The sequence below is a fragment of the Benincasa hispida genome, chromosome 7 (genome assembly GCF_027475165.1).
Source record: "Benincasa hispida cultivar pf3 chromosome 7, pf3_genome.v1.1, whole genome shotgun sequence".
NCBI classification, from domain to species: domain Eukaryota; kingdom Viridiplantae; phylum Streptophyta; class Magnoliopsida; order Cucurbitales; family Cucurbitaceae; genus Benincasa; species Benincasa hispida.
This window is the reverse complement of record NC_143484.1, coordinates 41,428,905-41,445,550: the sequence shown is the minus strand read 5'-3', so window position 1 is coordinate 41,445,550 and position 16,646 is coordinate 41,428,905. Positions and strand designations below refer to the sequence as shown.

At 33.1% G+C, this 16,646-nt stretch overlaps 1 protein-coding gene across 1 annotated transcript; it reads right to left on the bottom strand.

Annotated features, from left to right (window-relative positions):
- Nucleotides 1–14,742: 14,742 nt before the first annotated feature.
- On the bottom strand, nucleotides 14,743–16,399 carry LOC120081709 (F-box protein At2g39490-like). Its single transcript, XM_039036801.2, has 3 exons — nucleotides 15,524–16,399; nucleotides 15,272–15,421; nucleotides 14,743–15,139 (listed from the first exon to the last, which is right to left on the bottom strand). The coding sequence occupies exons 1-3, from the start codon at nucleotides 16,316–16,318 to the stop codon at nucleotides 14,936–14,938; spliced, it is 1,149 nt and encodes a 382-aa protein (XP_038892729.1). The 5' UTR covers nucleotides 16,319–16,399; the 3' UTR covers nucleotides 14,743–14,935.
- Nucleotides 16,400–16,646: the final 247 nt, after the last annotated feature.

The window sequence follows — 16,646 nt, the reverse complement described above, 5'->3', positions numbered from 1 at the left end:
GAATGCTTGTATCTTCAAAGGACTTCAGTCTTCAAGCGTATTCAGAATGCTTGTATCTTTTTCAGCCTTTAGAATACTTGTATCTTCAAAGGACTTTAGTCTTCAAGCGTGGTTAGAATGCTTGTATCTTCAAAGGCCTTCGGTCTTCAGAATGCTTGTATCTCCAAAGGACTTCGGTCTTCAGAATGCTTGTATCTCCAAAGGACTTCAGTTTTCAAGTGTGGTCAGCGTCAGGAGTCAAGGAGTCTTCTGATTGTAGAGAATTCTCTCTAAGCTCTCTGGAGTGTAGGATTGTTGACCCCTCCAAATGAGGAGAGCTTCTCTGTTTATAGAATTCACAGGTGGGCTTGGGTTTGACCCTTGGGTTTGCGAAGATTGAATCTTTAGCTTGTAGGTTGTGAAGATACAATCAATTTGTTGAAATCCTCTAATCTTCAAAGCTTCAAATAGTTTAGATCTTTAGTTCTTCAAAATTTGAGAACTTCAGTCTTCGAAGCTTGAGAAGCTTCGGTCTTTAGCACTTGAGAGCCCGAGTCTTGGATCTTGGGAGCTTAAATGTTCAAAGCTTTAATATGTCTTTTGATCTTCAGAGCTTTAGTATCTTCTGATCTTCAGAGCTTTGATATGTCTTTTGATCTTCAAAGTTTTAAGTCTTCTTATCTTAAGAGCTTTGATATATCTTATAATATTCAAAGCTTTAGTGACTTCTGATCTTCAAAACTTTGGAGGAGTTATGTTACTTAGATCCTTGGAGCTTCAGACTTCAGATCTTCAGGGAGCTTTTGTCTTCAATTCTTCCCAACCCCCTCCCAAATGAAGAGATACTGCCTCTATTTATAGAGGTTTCTCATGGGCCTTACATGGGCTTAGGCCTAATTACTTTACTGAATCAAAATTGGGTTTAGGCTAAAGTTGGGCTTGGGCCTATTTGTTGTTGGGCCGAAATACTGGACTTGAGCTTAATCTTTAATTTAGACAAAATTTTCACAATGGGTTTGAATTGGGTTGGGCCCAGCGACTTTAATTACTTGGTCCAATCCAACTTATAATTTTTTCAATAGGCTCGAACTTTCATTGATGATGTGGAAACTTGTGATTTGCCAAAATTTCTCATTCAACAAATGCCCATTTTCGAGATTTATGCACGTCTATACGGTGTGTGAATCTTGAAAAAAATAATTTGAAATCAAAGTATGATTTTGACTCTTTTAATTTAATGCATCATCATGATCAAAATATGAAAATTAGCTCAAAATTTTGATTTGAAATTTTGTTTGCTTGACATACTTTCGCCAAGTAAACAAAAGATGAATTTTAGTCCTTGACTTTCTTGCTCCCAAGTAAACTTTAATTTGAACTAAAGTAGAATTTATGTTCCACCTTAATTGAAAATTTAATTTAATATCCCAAATTTTAACAATCATTTTTTTAGATTTAGAATATATTCAATTCTTCATATGAATTTGAAGTAGAATTTGTGATTTTGTCTTTCTCTTGCCTTCAGCTTTGATTTGGTGGATGTTTGGAATGTGCCTATATTTTATTTTGAGACAACATTTAGGTATGCCAAGGTCTTGACATTGGGGTGAAGTTTTGTTGGTACCCAAACCTTGGCTAGAATTTGGGGTGAAATTGAATCTCGATCAATCTTGGTTTCAGATATGCTAAATTTTAATAAAAGACCAATTGAAACTTTTTTTTTATCCGCAATTTATTTTGATTGAAGATAAAAACTCAAGGTTGGATAATATGAATTTAAAATAAAATTTGGAATATGACCAAATTTCATTTTGGGATAAATTTTAGTTCTTTCCCACAGTTTGATATGAAAATAGGGATGAGAGAACCAGATGAATTTGATATAAAATTTGGAAGATGCTCAAATTTGAGATTTTATCCACAATTTAATCTTAAAATTGAACAATTTGATTTTGAATAAAATTTGGAATATGGCCAAATTTTAATTTGAGAGAAGTTTTAGATCTTACTACAATTTGATATGGATCTAACAAACCTAGATGAAATTGAAATAAAATTTGGAATGTCCAAATTTGAATTTTAGCAGAAATTGAAATCCAAAATTTGATTCGGATAGAATTACAATCTCAAACTAATTTTGACTTGAAGCTTGGATAATCTAGGACTTTGAACTTGAGATTTGGATAAATATGGATTCAAATCTTATTCTGACCTAAATTATTATTATCATTATTATTTTTTTTTAGTGAAGTTGAATATGGGCCTTCAAACTTGTCGACGGTAAAACCACCTTCTTTTTGTTAATTTGGATAAATCCCATATATATATATATATATATATATATATATATATATCAATCTAACTCAAAATTTGTTAGATTTTCTCAAATGCTATGTGTTTAGTCCAATCTAAAATCTAAATTTCTTCTCCAAATTTGTCTTTTAAATCTTAACCACTTTTGATTATTCATCTATAAATTGAACTCAGAAACCTCATAGAATTCACATTGGGTGAATTATCTCCATTGCATCTCTGAAAACTTCTTCAGGAGCTTTTTTTTATTATTTCTTCAGCTTTTTTTTATGCTACTTGTTTTGCTTCGCCGAGTCGATGGAAACAAAGCACTCTCTCATGATCTTCTTTTTCTTTTATTTTTTTTCTTTTACTTTTTTTCTTTTCTAATTTCTTCAACATGCTTTCAATCTTTCTTTTTTCCCACCTTTTTTAAGGCTTTTGTGGTTGATCATCTCCTTTGGGACCCATCAGCATTACGTCACACTTGATGTGTGGTCACTGACGCCATCAGCTTTTGCTTCTACGGGATTTTTTTATCACCAGTTTCTCATGGTGTTGAGATGATGTGTTAGAGAGAAAGAGAATAGAATCTTCTTTTTTTTTTCTTTTTTAATTTCTTCCTTTTATGAAAACCCTTTTTCTTTTCTTAATCTTTCTTTCTTCTTCCTTGTTTTCCTCGCTTTCAAAATTTTTTTCCTGCAAATTCTTTTACCACCATTCGAAGCACTCGTCGCAAATGATGATGGTGTGGATTCGTGTGAATTTGCTTGAGAAAAGGATAATGTCTGCTGACATGAGCTTGGGAGGGGGTGACATAGTAGTGATAGATTTAGTGGGAAGTGAGAGAAATTTTAGGGAGCGGTGGATGTGTAGAAAAGAAGAAAGGTTTAGATTTTTTTTCTAATAAAGGTTTGGTTTTATCTTTTAACCATTTTTTTTTAAAAAAAAATTCTTCTTAATTTCCTTTCTTTTTTTATTCGGAATTTTCTTTTTACACTTTTTTTTCCTTTCATTTTTTTGTTGTTCTTGTTTCACATTTTTTTTTCTTGTTCACATTTTTCAGTTTTTTCTTTTCTTTCCTTTTACTTTTTTTCTCTTTTTTTTTTTTCATTCTTTTTTCTTTTATTTTCTTCTTTTCTTCTTTTCTTTTTTTTTTTTCATATGTTTTTTTTTTTAATTTTCCCTTTTATTTTACTCTTCTTTGTTGTTTTCTTTGTTGTTTTCTTTTTTATTTCTTTTTCTTCTTCTTTTTTACCCCATTTTTTATGTTTTGTTTCCACCTTTTGTTTAACAAGTCAAATTTAATCAAATTTAGATAATGAATTGAATCTAACTTTTTTTTTTTTTTTTGCAATTCTGCCCTCTCCTTTTTTATGCTTAATTTTTTTTTAATTCACCATTATTTTAACAACGCGCTTGACTTTTGGAGACGAAGCGAAGCCGCGCTTGATTTGTGGAGACGAAGGGAAGCCGCGCTTGATTTGTGGAGACGAAGGACTTGTGGAGACGAAGGGAAGCCGCGCTTGACTTGTGGAGACGAAGGGAAGCCGCGCTTGACTTGTGGAGACGAAGGGAAGCCGCGCTTGACTTGTGGAGACGAAGGGAAGCCGCGCTTGACTTGTGGAGACGAAGGGAAGCCACGCTTGACTTGTGGAGACGAAGGGGAGCCACGCCAGAATTTGGAGGCGAAGTGAGCCACGCCAGAATTTGGAGGCGAAACGAGCCACGCCAGAATTTGGAGGCGAAACGAGCCACACCAGAATTTGTAGGCGAAGCGAGCCACGCCAGACTTTGGAGGCGAAGCAAGCCACGCCAGAATTTGAAGGCAAAGCGAGCCACGCCAGAATTTGTAGGCGAAGCGAGCCACGCCAGACTTTGTAGGCGAAACGAGCCACGCCAGACTTTGGAGGCGAAGATTTCAAAAGAACTTTATTTTGTGGAACTTGAATTTTGTGTTCGTATTAATTTTGTGAAAAGTGAGTACAATCTCTAATAGATAGTATTTTGATACTTTCAAAATAATCTATAAGCTTTAAGCTGGTTGATCTTTTTGGACGATCGGCCTTTGGGCTTGTTGATCTTCTTGGACGATCGGTCTTTGGGCTTGTTGATCTTCTTGGACGATCGACCTTTGGGCTTGTTGATCTTCTTGGACGATCGGCCTTTGGGCCTGTTGATCTTTTTGGACGATCGGCCTTTGGGCCTGTTGATCTTCTTGGAAGATCGATCTTTGGGCCTGTTGATCTTCTTGGGTGATCGGCCTTTGGGCCTATTGATCTTCTTGGGTGATCGGCCTTTGGGCCTATTGATCTTTTTGGGTGATCGGCCTTTGGGCTTGTTGATCTTTTTGGATGATCAGCCATTGAGCTTTTTGATCTTCTTGGGTGATCGGCCTTTAGGCTTTTTTATCTTCTTGGGTGATCGGCTTTGGGCTTGTTGATCTTCTTGGATGATTAGTGTTTGCATGAGGCTTTCACAGAAACTTTTTTCTCGATCTCTAGTACTTGATCCTATGATTCTCTCTCGATTGAATGCATATGCTTGATATATAGAAGCGGGGCATGTGGATGTTCTTGAGCTTCGAGTATTGGAGGAATGCTTGTATCTTCAAAGGACTTCGGTCTTCAGAATGCCTGTATCTTCAAAGGACTTCAGTTTTGAAGCGTGGTCAGCTTTAGGAGTCAAGGAGTCTTCTGATTGTAGAATTCCCTCTAAACTCTCTAGAGTGTAGGATTGTTGACCCCTCCAAATGAGGAGAGCTTCTCTGTTTATAGAATTCACAGGTGGGCTTGGGTCTGGCCCTTGGGTTTGCGGAGATTGAATCTTCAGTTTATAGGTTGTGAAGATACGATCAACTTGTTGAAATCCTTTAATTTTCAAAGCTTCAAATAGTTTAGATCTTTAATTCTTCAGAATTTGAGAACTTCAGTCTTCGAAGCTTGAGAAGCTTCGGTCTTTAGCACTTGAGAGCTCGAGTCTTGGATCTTGGGAGCTTAAATCTTCAGAGCTTTAATATGTCTTTTGATCTTCAGAGCTTTAGTATCTTCTGATCTTCAGAGCTTTGATATGTCTTGTGATCTTCAAAGTTTTAGTGTCTTCTTATCTTAAAGAGCTTTGATATGTCTTCTAATATTCAAAGCTAACTTCTGATCTTCAAAACTTTGGAGGAGTTATATTATTAAGATCTTTGGAGCTTCAGACCTCAGATCTTCAGGGAGATTTTATCTTCAATTCTTCCCATCCCCTCCCAAATGAATAGATAATGCCTCTATTTATAGAGGTTTCTCATGGGCCTTACATGAGCTTGAGCCTAATTACTTTACTGGACCAAAATTGGGTTTAGGCTAAAGTTAGGCTTGGGCTCATTTGTTGTTGGGCCGAAATACTGGGCTTGAGCTTAATCTTTAATTTAGACAAAATTTTCACAATGGGTTTGAATTGGGTTGGGCCCCAACGACTTTAATTACTTGGCCTAATCCAACTTATAATTTTTTCAATAGGCTTGGGTTTTCATTGATGATGTAGAAACTCGTGATTCGTCGAAATTTCTCATTCAACTGTGTATATTGATTATTTTTATACCATTGAAATGCTTTTGATTTTTTTTTCTTCCAAGAAGATTGATATTAAAAAAATTGAGAAAAGAAGAATGCGACAAAAAAGAACTAAAAACAAAATGTCGTAGCGAAAACAAGCACAATTCAGTTAATATATAGCATATATTAGCAAAAAAAATGTATGTTGTTTGAATCTTTCACCCCCTATTGTACTTTAAAAAAACGAATAAACAAGATGCAATTGAAAAGTATGGTAACTAAATTGTTACTTATTAAAAAATCAATATAAACAATTTTTTTTTTTCAAATTAAGCATATTTCTTTCTCATTTCTTACAATGATTTGCATCTTCACGGCCATTGGATTTGCTTGGAGACATTTCTTACATTTCTTATAAATTTTCAAGAAGCTTATTTATTATTAAAGAAATTTCTTGGAGATAATTTTGGGCTACTGAATCTTACACTTTGTCCAATATCAATTCATGGTCATTAGATATTCACATCTCTCTAGGACAATTGGAGCCATTGGATCCTTCACATTTATTAAGAACAATTTGCGGTCATTGGATTTGCTTGATGGCCAAGTTTCTTTGGGCTATAAATAGGTGAAAATCCATAGTTGTCAAACCATCCCAAAAACCTCCAACAAGTGAGTGTGATAAAATCGAGAGAGTTTCTTCTTGTAAGAGAGCTTGGTGTTCCTTTATAAGAAAGAATGTTTGTAACTCCTATTTTATATAGCTATCATTGCATGTGGTTTGTACTCAAATTTGTTTAGGAGTTTTTCATGTAAATCACTGTGTGTGATATTCTCTTCATTCTTCTTCTTCATTATTGATGAGAGGTCCGCAGAGATCACAGATGATAACAAGTGGAACGGAATGGGCAGAAATGCTATGGCAAATATTCATCTAGTATTAACTGATAACGTATTGTCAAGCATTGAGGAGAAGAAAACCGCAAAGGAGAGTTTGGGAATCTCACAAAATTGTATGAAGACAAATCACTTCACAACAAGATTTTTCTTAAGAGGAAGTTGTATTGTCACACCCCCTCCCAAGCTTATCTCTCAAGCCTAAAATGAGGCATGCAGACGGCAGATACCACCCTTTTGTGATACCTACTACCCATTCTAAACCTATTTTACAAATAACCTCAAAGTCGAGTATAAAATAACAATAGCTCTTTGGCTTAACTTATTTTATTACAACCAGTATAATGTTATACAGCTCCAAACCTAACTTAGATAATTTTAACACCTAGGTTACAAAACTCATAACAACAACTTAATTTTGGAAGTGTGGTTGTAGTATGACAAACCTAACTTGTTTAAATTGGTTTTTGAATTTCATAAATTCAAAAACCTAATTTGTTTAAATAGATAAATAAATAAATATTAATTAATTTAATATCTAATATTAGATTAGTAAAACAACTAACTTAAATATGAATCCACATATATATATATATATAAATCCTCCAATTTGTTTAATTCGATAATCAAACATTAATAATCCAAACCCTAAACTGAATTCGAATATTTCAAATTCTCTCAACACATTATTCTAAGGTTTAATTCTTTTATGAGCTAGTAGAGGGATATAATGAACCTACAGACCATGAACTCCAACGATTTGAGATTAATTGATTTAACTCTTTAAATCGAATAAATCAACATTCTTTAACTACTAAAATACTACACTATAGCTCAGTAGTTGCACTTTCCTCACTGTAGATATATTTCTGTCCACTTGATTTAACCATAATCAGTAAGTCGATCCTTCACAATTACAACAAGGCGAAAATTACCGTTTTATGCCTGTAATACGTCTTGCTCCTTAAGTCTCCACTGATTCTCAAATGAACAATTGGTTTATGGTCTCACCAATAAATCGAGTCTCTCTCAATCCTAAAGAGGACCAGACCCATTTTTTTTTCAAAACCAAGAGTCAGTACTTAAAGGAACAACCCATCTACTAACCCTAAGATGGGTAGGAGTGAATTCCATCTTGCAGGACTATGTTCCCAGTTATCTATCTGATGTTACCCCGAAAATGGGAGGCTTATTGAGCGGCAATGTTGAGCCACTCTCACTCATGTAGATTAAAGGATAATGTCTAATAAATAAGAGTTTCATAATTAGCTCAAGATTGAGATCAAGTTACCTTAGGTCATCGAATTGAAATAATCAGTTTTAACAGTAAACATTCGTTATAAAGAAAAATGACTATTCCGTAGCCTGGTCTTATACAAACATCTTTTGCATATGATGCCTCTACTCGCATGTCTCCACAAGAATGACTTTGGGATCACATCGTTTGTATCAATATACAAAACGGGCTGCATCTATAGTGTCTCCAGGATAAAGTACCAAACCCTATCTATATACTTATAAACCGTTTTGGCTATATACTCAAACTTGATCCTCTTTTATGTCTCTACATAAAATTTAAGTATTCATGTTATAGCTATGGGTTCGTTAGTTTATTGGATTTAGAAATCTATAAGTGCAATTTATATATTCAATAACAACTTTATTGAAAAAATATCAATAACATCTTTATCATGAATAGAATATGTTTAAAGTTTACAAACTGCGAGTTTTAGGACATATAACCCAACAAACTCCCACTCAGACTAAAACTCCAGTGAGTTTAATTATATACAAATATACAATGTTGAGTATGAGAAAATGCATACAGTAAACTAGAGCATCTATTTACCCATGAATTCTCCCACTTGCCCTAGATTTATGAAGCTTGTAGTCCTAGTCCGACTAGGTGACCCTTGAAAACTTTAGCCGTGAGAGCCTTTGTAAGTGGATCAACTAAATTGTCTTCTGAGGCTATCTGCGTGACTATCACGTCTCCTCGGTGTACTATCTCCCGGAGGAGATGGTACTTGCACTCGATGTGCTTTCTGCGCTTATGGCTTCTTGGTTCATATGAATTGGCAACTGCTCCATTATTATCACATAGAGGGTGAATGGCAGAAGCATATTTGGAACCACTTCCAAATCGGTCAAGAACTTTCTAAACCAACTGCTTCTTTGGCTTCTTCACATGTAGCTACATATTCCACTTCCATGGTGGAGTCAGCAATACAACTTTGTCTTATACTCCTCCAGATTATAACTCCTCCATTCAGAGTGAATATTGATCCTGAAGTACATTTCCTAGAATCCAATCGGTCTGAAAATTAGAATAAGTGTATTCAGTAAGAATCAAATCCTTAGAGTCATACACGAGCATATAGTCCCTCGTTCTCTAAAGATATTTGAGGATGTTATTAACGATAGTCCAATGACTATATCCAGGATTGGATTGAAACCTGTTGACTATTCCAACTGCAAAGCATATGTCTGGACGTGTATACAACATGACGTACATCAAACTCCCGACTGCTGATGCATAAGGAATTCTTTTCATATCCTCAACTTCTTAAGGTGTCTTAGGACACTATGCTTTAGACAAATGAATTCTATGTCTAAAAGGCAATAAACCTCTTTTGGAATTTTGCATTTTATATCTAGACAACATCTTGTCTATATAAGATGCTTGAGATAGTGCTAGCATTCTATTCTTGCGATTTTGAACTATTTGGATTCTAAGAACATAGTGTGCATCTCCTAAATCTTTCATTTGAAATTGCGATGCTAGCCATCTTTTGACGTCAGCAAGGAATCATATCTCATTCCTAATGAGTAGGATATCAACAACATATAGTACCAAAAAAGCTATAGTTTTGTTGACATTTTCCTGTAAACACAAGGTTCGTCAACATTCTGTTCAAAATCATAAAATTTGATCGCAATGTCAAATCTTATATTCTAGGATTGAGAAGCTTCTTTTTACCCCATAAATGGATCTTTTAAGTTTGCAAATCTTTTGCTCTTGATCCTATTCAATGAACCCTTCTAGTTGAGACATATAAATATTTTCTTCAAGATAACCATTCAGGAATGTTGTCTTGACATCCATTTGCCATATTTCATAATCATAAAAGGGGACAATGGATAAAAGTATTATAACAGACTTGATCATGGCAACAAGAGAGAAGGTTTTTTCATAGTCTACCCCCTCTTTGTTGGCAAATCCTTTTGTCACGAATCTAGCTTTGTAAGTTTGTACCTTACTAGCTTGGTCTCATTTTCTCTTATAGATCCACTACCTATAAGTTTTACCCCATCTAGTTGATCTACAAGTTTCTAGACTGAATTAAAATACATAAACTCCATTTCAAGGTCTATGGCTTTTATTCATTAGTCTCAATATACATCCTCCATTGCCTGTTTAAAGGTCAATGGATCCTCTAAACCAAATCCATGTACCGATCAGGCTGTTGAATAACTCTCCCACTACATTTAGACATTCTCAATTCTTGAGAAGGATATGATAAACCAGTTCCATCAACAACTCATGTTGAAGGACTAGTCTAATTAACAACTTTTGTAGATAAAGGGTCTTTTTCGGTAGAATTTGATGGAGAAGTAAAAACATTCAACATTTATGATGCCATAAAATTTTTAGAAGAGTACTTGTCTCTTTGCTCCATTGATATGATGAGATAGATGATATTGTTGATTCCATGTTGTATGAAAATTTTGATTGTTTGGTAGCTCCCTCTATAGATTATGACTTTGATTGGATTTCCCATAATTCTTCTCATGCATCTCTTAATTTTTGCGATCATAATGTTTCAAACAAAAAGCATGTTTCTAATTATTCTCTTGAAATTTGCAAAAATGATCAATCTTCTTTAAAATATGATGATTTAAATTCCTCCAACAATTTTTACCAAAATTCTAATACTTTAAAAATAAATTCAAAATCTCAAAACAAAGTTTGTTTGAAAGAAAAACCTTCAACTCAGGATTCTAATTCTAAATTTATTTTTACTAACAATAAATAAATAAATAAATAAAATAAGGATTCTAACTTTTGCTCTGTTTAAGTGCAATTAAAAGGAATTGAGTCCAAGACTCTCCCATCTCCTAAGAAGAGCAAATCCTTAGGTAGTTGTTTCAAGAATCCCAAGAAGAAAGGGTCTAAAAAGACCGAGAATTTTGATGTTCCTTGAAACAGGAAAATTTTTCAAGGTGAATAGGTACAGGCTTAAAGCCTACAACGAAGGAATGTAAACAAAGTTCAATTGGACTTGCTTTTGACTAATCCCTCGTACATGTGATACCCCTCTTCACCGACGTCGAGCAAGTGACACTAAAAATTTACAAAACATGATGGATTTTCTCTTTCTTTTCATTTTCAATTTTTTTTTCTCTTTTTTTTTTCTCTTCCTTTGTTATTTTTGTATTTCTTAGCATACTTTGTTAATAAATAAAAGAATGAAAGAATAATTTATTTTTATTTTTCTTTGTAGGTAAACTCAAAATAAAGGAAAGCTAAAAAAAAAAAAAAAACAAAAAAAAAAAAAAAAAAAACAAAACAAAGAATTCTCACAATCAAAAGAATAAGCAATCACAAAAACTAGGGAAGTTTCTCTCTATATCTCTTATTTTTTGTTCTTGAATATATATGCATAGTTTAAACATTGAGGACAATGTTCAATTTTTAAGTTGGGGGTAGGAAACATTACTTGCATATTTTTTATTTTTTTCATAGAAAAAATGAGCCCTACTTAATTTTTTTTTTCTCTATAATGATATATAAATGCATATCTGGAACTCTTGAGCATCTGAGCTCGGGTTAGATTTAGATTTTGTCATTTTGATATTTTGATATCCTGACTATATGTTTGTGGCTCTATAATGATAACTTTGAGATTGTGAATCATGATTTCTTTTTTATGCTCCAAAAGATTATTTTGCTATAAATAAATAAATGCATGATTGATTGAATGCATGAAAACACAAAATAAAAGAATCACATTCATTTTGTTTTATATTCTCATTAGATTTCTACACAATCATTTCTTTCTTATCGATAAAAATCTTGATGATACACTCTTTTTAGTAAAAATACAAGCAAAATTTTAGACATTTAAAATTTTCTAACAAAAATTTGAAACCATTTTTCAAAAGAAAAATAAGCCAATTGCACAATTCCTCGACAACGACACCAATTTATTCGAGCTAAAAGCAATGTCGTTAGTTTAACTTAACTCAAATCAAATAAAATTTGTAAAACATGCACAACTTCTAATACTAACACGTAGTAATGGTGGAAGCACGAGGCCAATCCATAGAGAATCTTTATTAATTGACAAAATTGAGTTTTGAAATCCAAATTGAAAAGGGGGCGGGGGGTTTGTTGGTTTTAAGAAACAAAGTAAAAGTAAAATAAGAACTGATATGAAATTTTGGTTATTAGATTAATGAGAGAGAGTATGAAAGAAATTATACAAGAATTTCAATGGAAAAAAGATCTTGGGGATTTTATGTAGATTAACATAATTCTATCATAGACTTAATTGATTTCAAGCAATTTAATTGTTCTATAGTTCATTAAGACTAAGCCCTAATGGCCTAATTAGCCAGTTAACCTAAATTGATCAATTAATCCCAATTTAGTTCATAAATGCTTCCTAAAGACATTCCACATTTAATTCCTAAATTGCATGCATTTTTTGGGTTTTCTCAACTATGACATTCTTGAAATTAAAAAGACTAAAATCAAACATGATTAATACGAATGTTATAAACTTTTCAAGAAAATAGAAAAAGAAGTCCAAACTTTCCATCAAAATCACTAGTTCTTGCAACCTAATTACAATTATACTATAGAGCCATGTAATTTTTTCATACAAAAATTTAACAAGATTGAGGCATCAGCTCATTTCTATTAGATATTGAAATTAATAGCAAGAAGATTCAAGAGCAACAAATTACAAGAAGCAATTGAATGAAAAAGTCTCAAGAATTGGCTAACCTAACATAATCCCAAAGATAAAAAAACTTACCTACTCATGAAATAGCAAAGTCTTCAAGAAATCCATTGAGTCTTGCAAGAATTTGTACAAGAATTGAAGAAAACTACGGAAATCTCTCTAAACAAATATAAAGAAAAGCTCTCAAAATCGTAAAAATTGGTCTCTCTCATAAAAACGGGTAAAAAACTGCTTTTACACAGATGTCGCAGTGTTGCAACGCTGATAGGAAGTATTGCAATGCTCCCTTGCGTAGGTGCACGTGTTTTTTTTACCTTTTCATCAAAATCCATAGTGTTGCAACGTTGCTCTATATATCAGCATTCTGCCTTGACCTTTTAATGACAAACAAATAATGACAGATAACAGAAATCTGCTTTTGTGACGCACAAAGATGTCGGTTGGCAAACAAATACACATTTTCATATTTTCTTCCTTCTTTTTCTCTTTTTTTGATCCACTACTCGATTTTGGCTTCTTTGGCTATATTTTTTGTCCTTTTTGCTCTAATTTAACCCAATTTTATTGTAATAGCTCTAAAATGCTCTTGGAACTATTTTACCTATACAATTGACATATTAAGTAAATTGATAGTATAAAATTGAGGGACTTATGTACTAAAATGTAGTTCTTTTCAAGACCCATTAAAGGATCAACCTGATCAACAACTTTTGTAGATCTGTCTATAGTTTCTCTAGACATCTCATTTAATACTAGTTTACTACGAGGTCGATGATTTCTTATATGGTCTTCCTCCTAAAATAAAGTATTTATCGATACAAACACTTTATCATCTTGAGGATCATAAAACAAACCACCCTTTGTTTCTTTGGAATATCCTACAAATAGCCATACTTTAGAATGACATTCCAATTTCTTCGGGTTTTGCACTAACATGTTGTTCCAAATCCATAGGCTTAATGTTCAAAAACAAAATGGTTACCAAACAAGACCTTAGTTTTTCAAAACTTGGCTTGGTTTTTAAACCATTGGTAAAACGTAGATAATAGAGGAATAAATTTGGAGATGAAAGTAATGTCTATAGGCTTAATTTTCAAAAACAAAAACAAAGAACCAGATGGTTACCAAACGGGACCTAAATCTTTACAAATTAAAGTCTATAACTAATTTGTTATTTCACGGGACCAAATGAGTTTTTTTTTTTTTAAAAAAAAAGAAAAATCAAATAAAAATTATCTATGTTTTAACCTAATTTCTACTCTAAAAATCAAAACTTTTTTGTTAAAAAAAAACATTAAGCATATCAACTTTTGTAGTTCAATTGTTTTGCTACATGCTTGAAATGCATCCATGCTCAAAATGCGGTAACTTTCGGGATCGAACCGCACATAGTCAACAAAATTTACACATAACACAAAGTTATAATGCTTATTTGGTCATATATGCTCGTATTCAACTTGGAAAGTCATTTCAAATAGGCTCTCATTTATATATTAAAACTTTCGAGAAAAGTTAAAATTAATCAATTGCAATTTTAACCTTTTAAGTTTAAAGTTGACATGGCAACGTTTCTTCCGTGATAAGTTTTTGTTGGTGAGGTCACTAAAAATAGAATTTTCATATTAGGTACATGAATTAAGAAAAATGATACTAAGGGTGCATTGGTTCAACTTTTTAAATGTTTAACTTTGAAAATAAGTCATTTTGAAAAAGAAAAAAAATTGGAGTGTTTGACAACCAAAAGATCGCAAAAGCAAACACAACTCAACCGTCGTATGATACATATTAGTGAATAAGAGGTTTATTGTTCCAATCTCCCACCTCCTCTTATATATATATATATTTTAAAAAATGTTATTAAAAAAAGTACAGCTAAATTGTTTCTTATTAAAAATTCATATAACTAAATCATTACAAATCAAAGTCGATAACTAATTTGTTATTTCATGGACCAAATGAATTTTCAAAACCATTTTTTCGTAACATCGACCCATCAACATTTGTAGTTCAATTGTTCTGTAACAGTAAAAATATCTTCTTTTTTTTTAGGTGGGAAATTCAAATACCCTGTCAATATAACATATTAAATTGAATTATAATACGATTCCTATTAACAGTTAAACTAGCTAGTATACATCAAAACATTATTGCAGGTCCTAGAGAAACAATAAACTCTTCAAACAGACCAATCCTTTTGCTTTTTTTTTTAAACCATATTTAAGTAATTTCCAAGTTACTCTCACCTTTTAACTTCAGCTAAAAAGGAGAAACTTCAGTAAAGTTCATCAAGAAATTTCCATCTGACTCTGCAATATTCAGTTGCTCTTTTGATGATATTTCATAATCCTGGCCTGTAAATCCCTTCAAAATCACAACTTTGAGCTGCCCGAGTCGAACTTCCCCGTTAGTGTTCTTTGAAAATGCATCCATGCCCGAAATGCGGTAACTTTCCAGATCGAACTACACATAGTCAGCAAAATTTACACAGTTATAATGGTTACTTGGTCATATGATCGTATTCAACTTGAAAAGTCATTTCAAACATGCTCTCATCTGTATATTAAAACTTTCGAGAAACGTTAAATGAAGTACCGTAATGAAGAGACGTTCTAAAGCAGGACATAAATTGAGGAAGGCAATCAATGGATTGGCATTGAAGCTTTCTTTTGAATCATCAATCCACCACAACTCTTTCAGCTTATAAAATTTGAAGTTCCAAGAAAGAGAAGGAAAGATCAAAGCCTGCAACAACAACTAAAACAACTGAAACAAAGTACCCAACAGATATAAAAGAAACAAAAAAAACAAACACCAATTGAAGGGTAAAATCTACTATGCAAATACCTCAAAAGTCCATTTACATAGAGTGAGTGTTTCAACATTCTTTACTGTCAACAGAATTGGATCAAACTCATTACTCTTATACATGTATCCAAGACCTTGTCTGCAATCAAGCATAACATCTTCCATGTTAAAATGATAATCGAGCCGAATGTGAGGAAACAACCCTCTATATCGAAACGACCGGAGTTTCGAGCATCCAATGTGAAGAAACTCCAACTGCAGACAATCTAAGATTATCAAGCTTTGCAGCTTTGAACTAGAACTAACTGAAAATGATTGCAATCCGTTGCATTCAATGAGTTTCAAGTTTTCAAGAGAAGAAATACAAGAAACCAATGATGAAACCGCCTCGGTCGTAAGACGGCTTACTGATTTAAGACACAGAGTTTTGACAAAGAAAGCTGAATGAGAAAGCTGGTGGTGATCATAATTCAGATTCAATTTCCAGCCAAATTGGCTTGGAAATTCATGTTTGTGAGAAGAGAAATGTAAGTGAAGTTTTTGATTTGACACAACAGAGAGAGACAGAGCTTTGCCATTACCAAACTGATATTGAAGCTTTTTGAAATGATTCAATGGATTGAAGTGATTGAAATGATGGAAAAGGAATTTTGAAGCTGCATTTGAGAGATCTTCAAGAGCTCCATTTTGGATTGAAATCTCATTCCAAAGATTCTTCCACCTTTTCGAAAGGAAGGTAGTTTGAAGAACTGATTCAAAGGGTAGGAAAGATGAAATTTTGTAAAGAATCTCATCAGGTAAATTGCTTATCAAATCATTCCCATTTGGCTCCATCAAAATCCCTGTTTCTAAGTTTGGGGAATTTTAAGGCTTTTATGGGAAAACTTTGGCATTGGGAATATAGCTTTTAAACAGGTTCACAAAAACCAGAAAAGTCTTATCCTTTACCAAACGTCATCGTTTTGGGGTTCCAACAATCGTCGGTGAGGATTTAAGGAAAATAAAAACAAAACTGAAGTAGATGGTTGACCCTTTTGACTTCCAAAGAAGATAATGGATAATTTTTTTTGCTTACTTCGAGGCCGAGATTCAAACACCAAAAGTTAGTTATTATAGTTATAAAATATTATAGTTGAATTATAATAGTATGTGTATGAGGTAT

What these genes read in the sequence shown, in the direction of transcription:
- LOC120081709 (XM_039036801.2), bottom strand. Translation starts at nt 16,318, where the DNA reads ATGGAGCCAAATGGGAATGATTTGATAAGCAATTTACCTGATGAGATT. An exon ending in TATGTAAATGGACTTTTGAG is followed by an intron (nt 15,422 to 15,523) that starts GTATTTGCATAG and finishes TTGTTGTTGCAG; the next exon opens with GCTTTGATCTTTCCTTCTCT. An exon ending in TAGAACGTCTCTTCATTACG is followed by an intron (nt 15,140 to 15,271) that starts GTACTTCATTTA and finishes GACTATGTGTAG; the next exon opens with TTCGATCTGGAAAGTTACCG.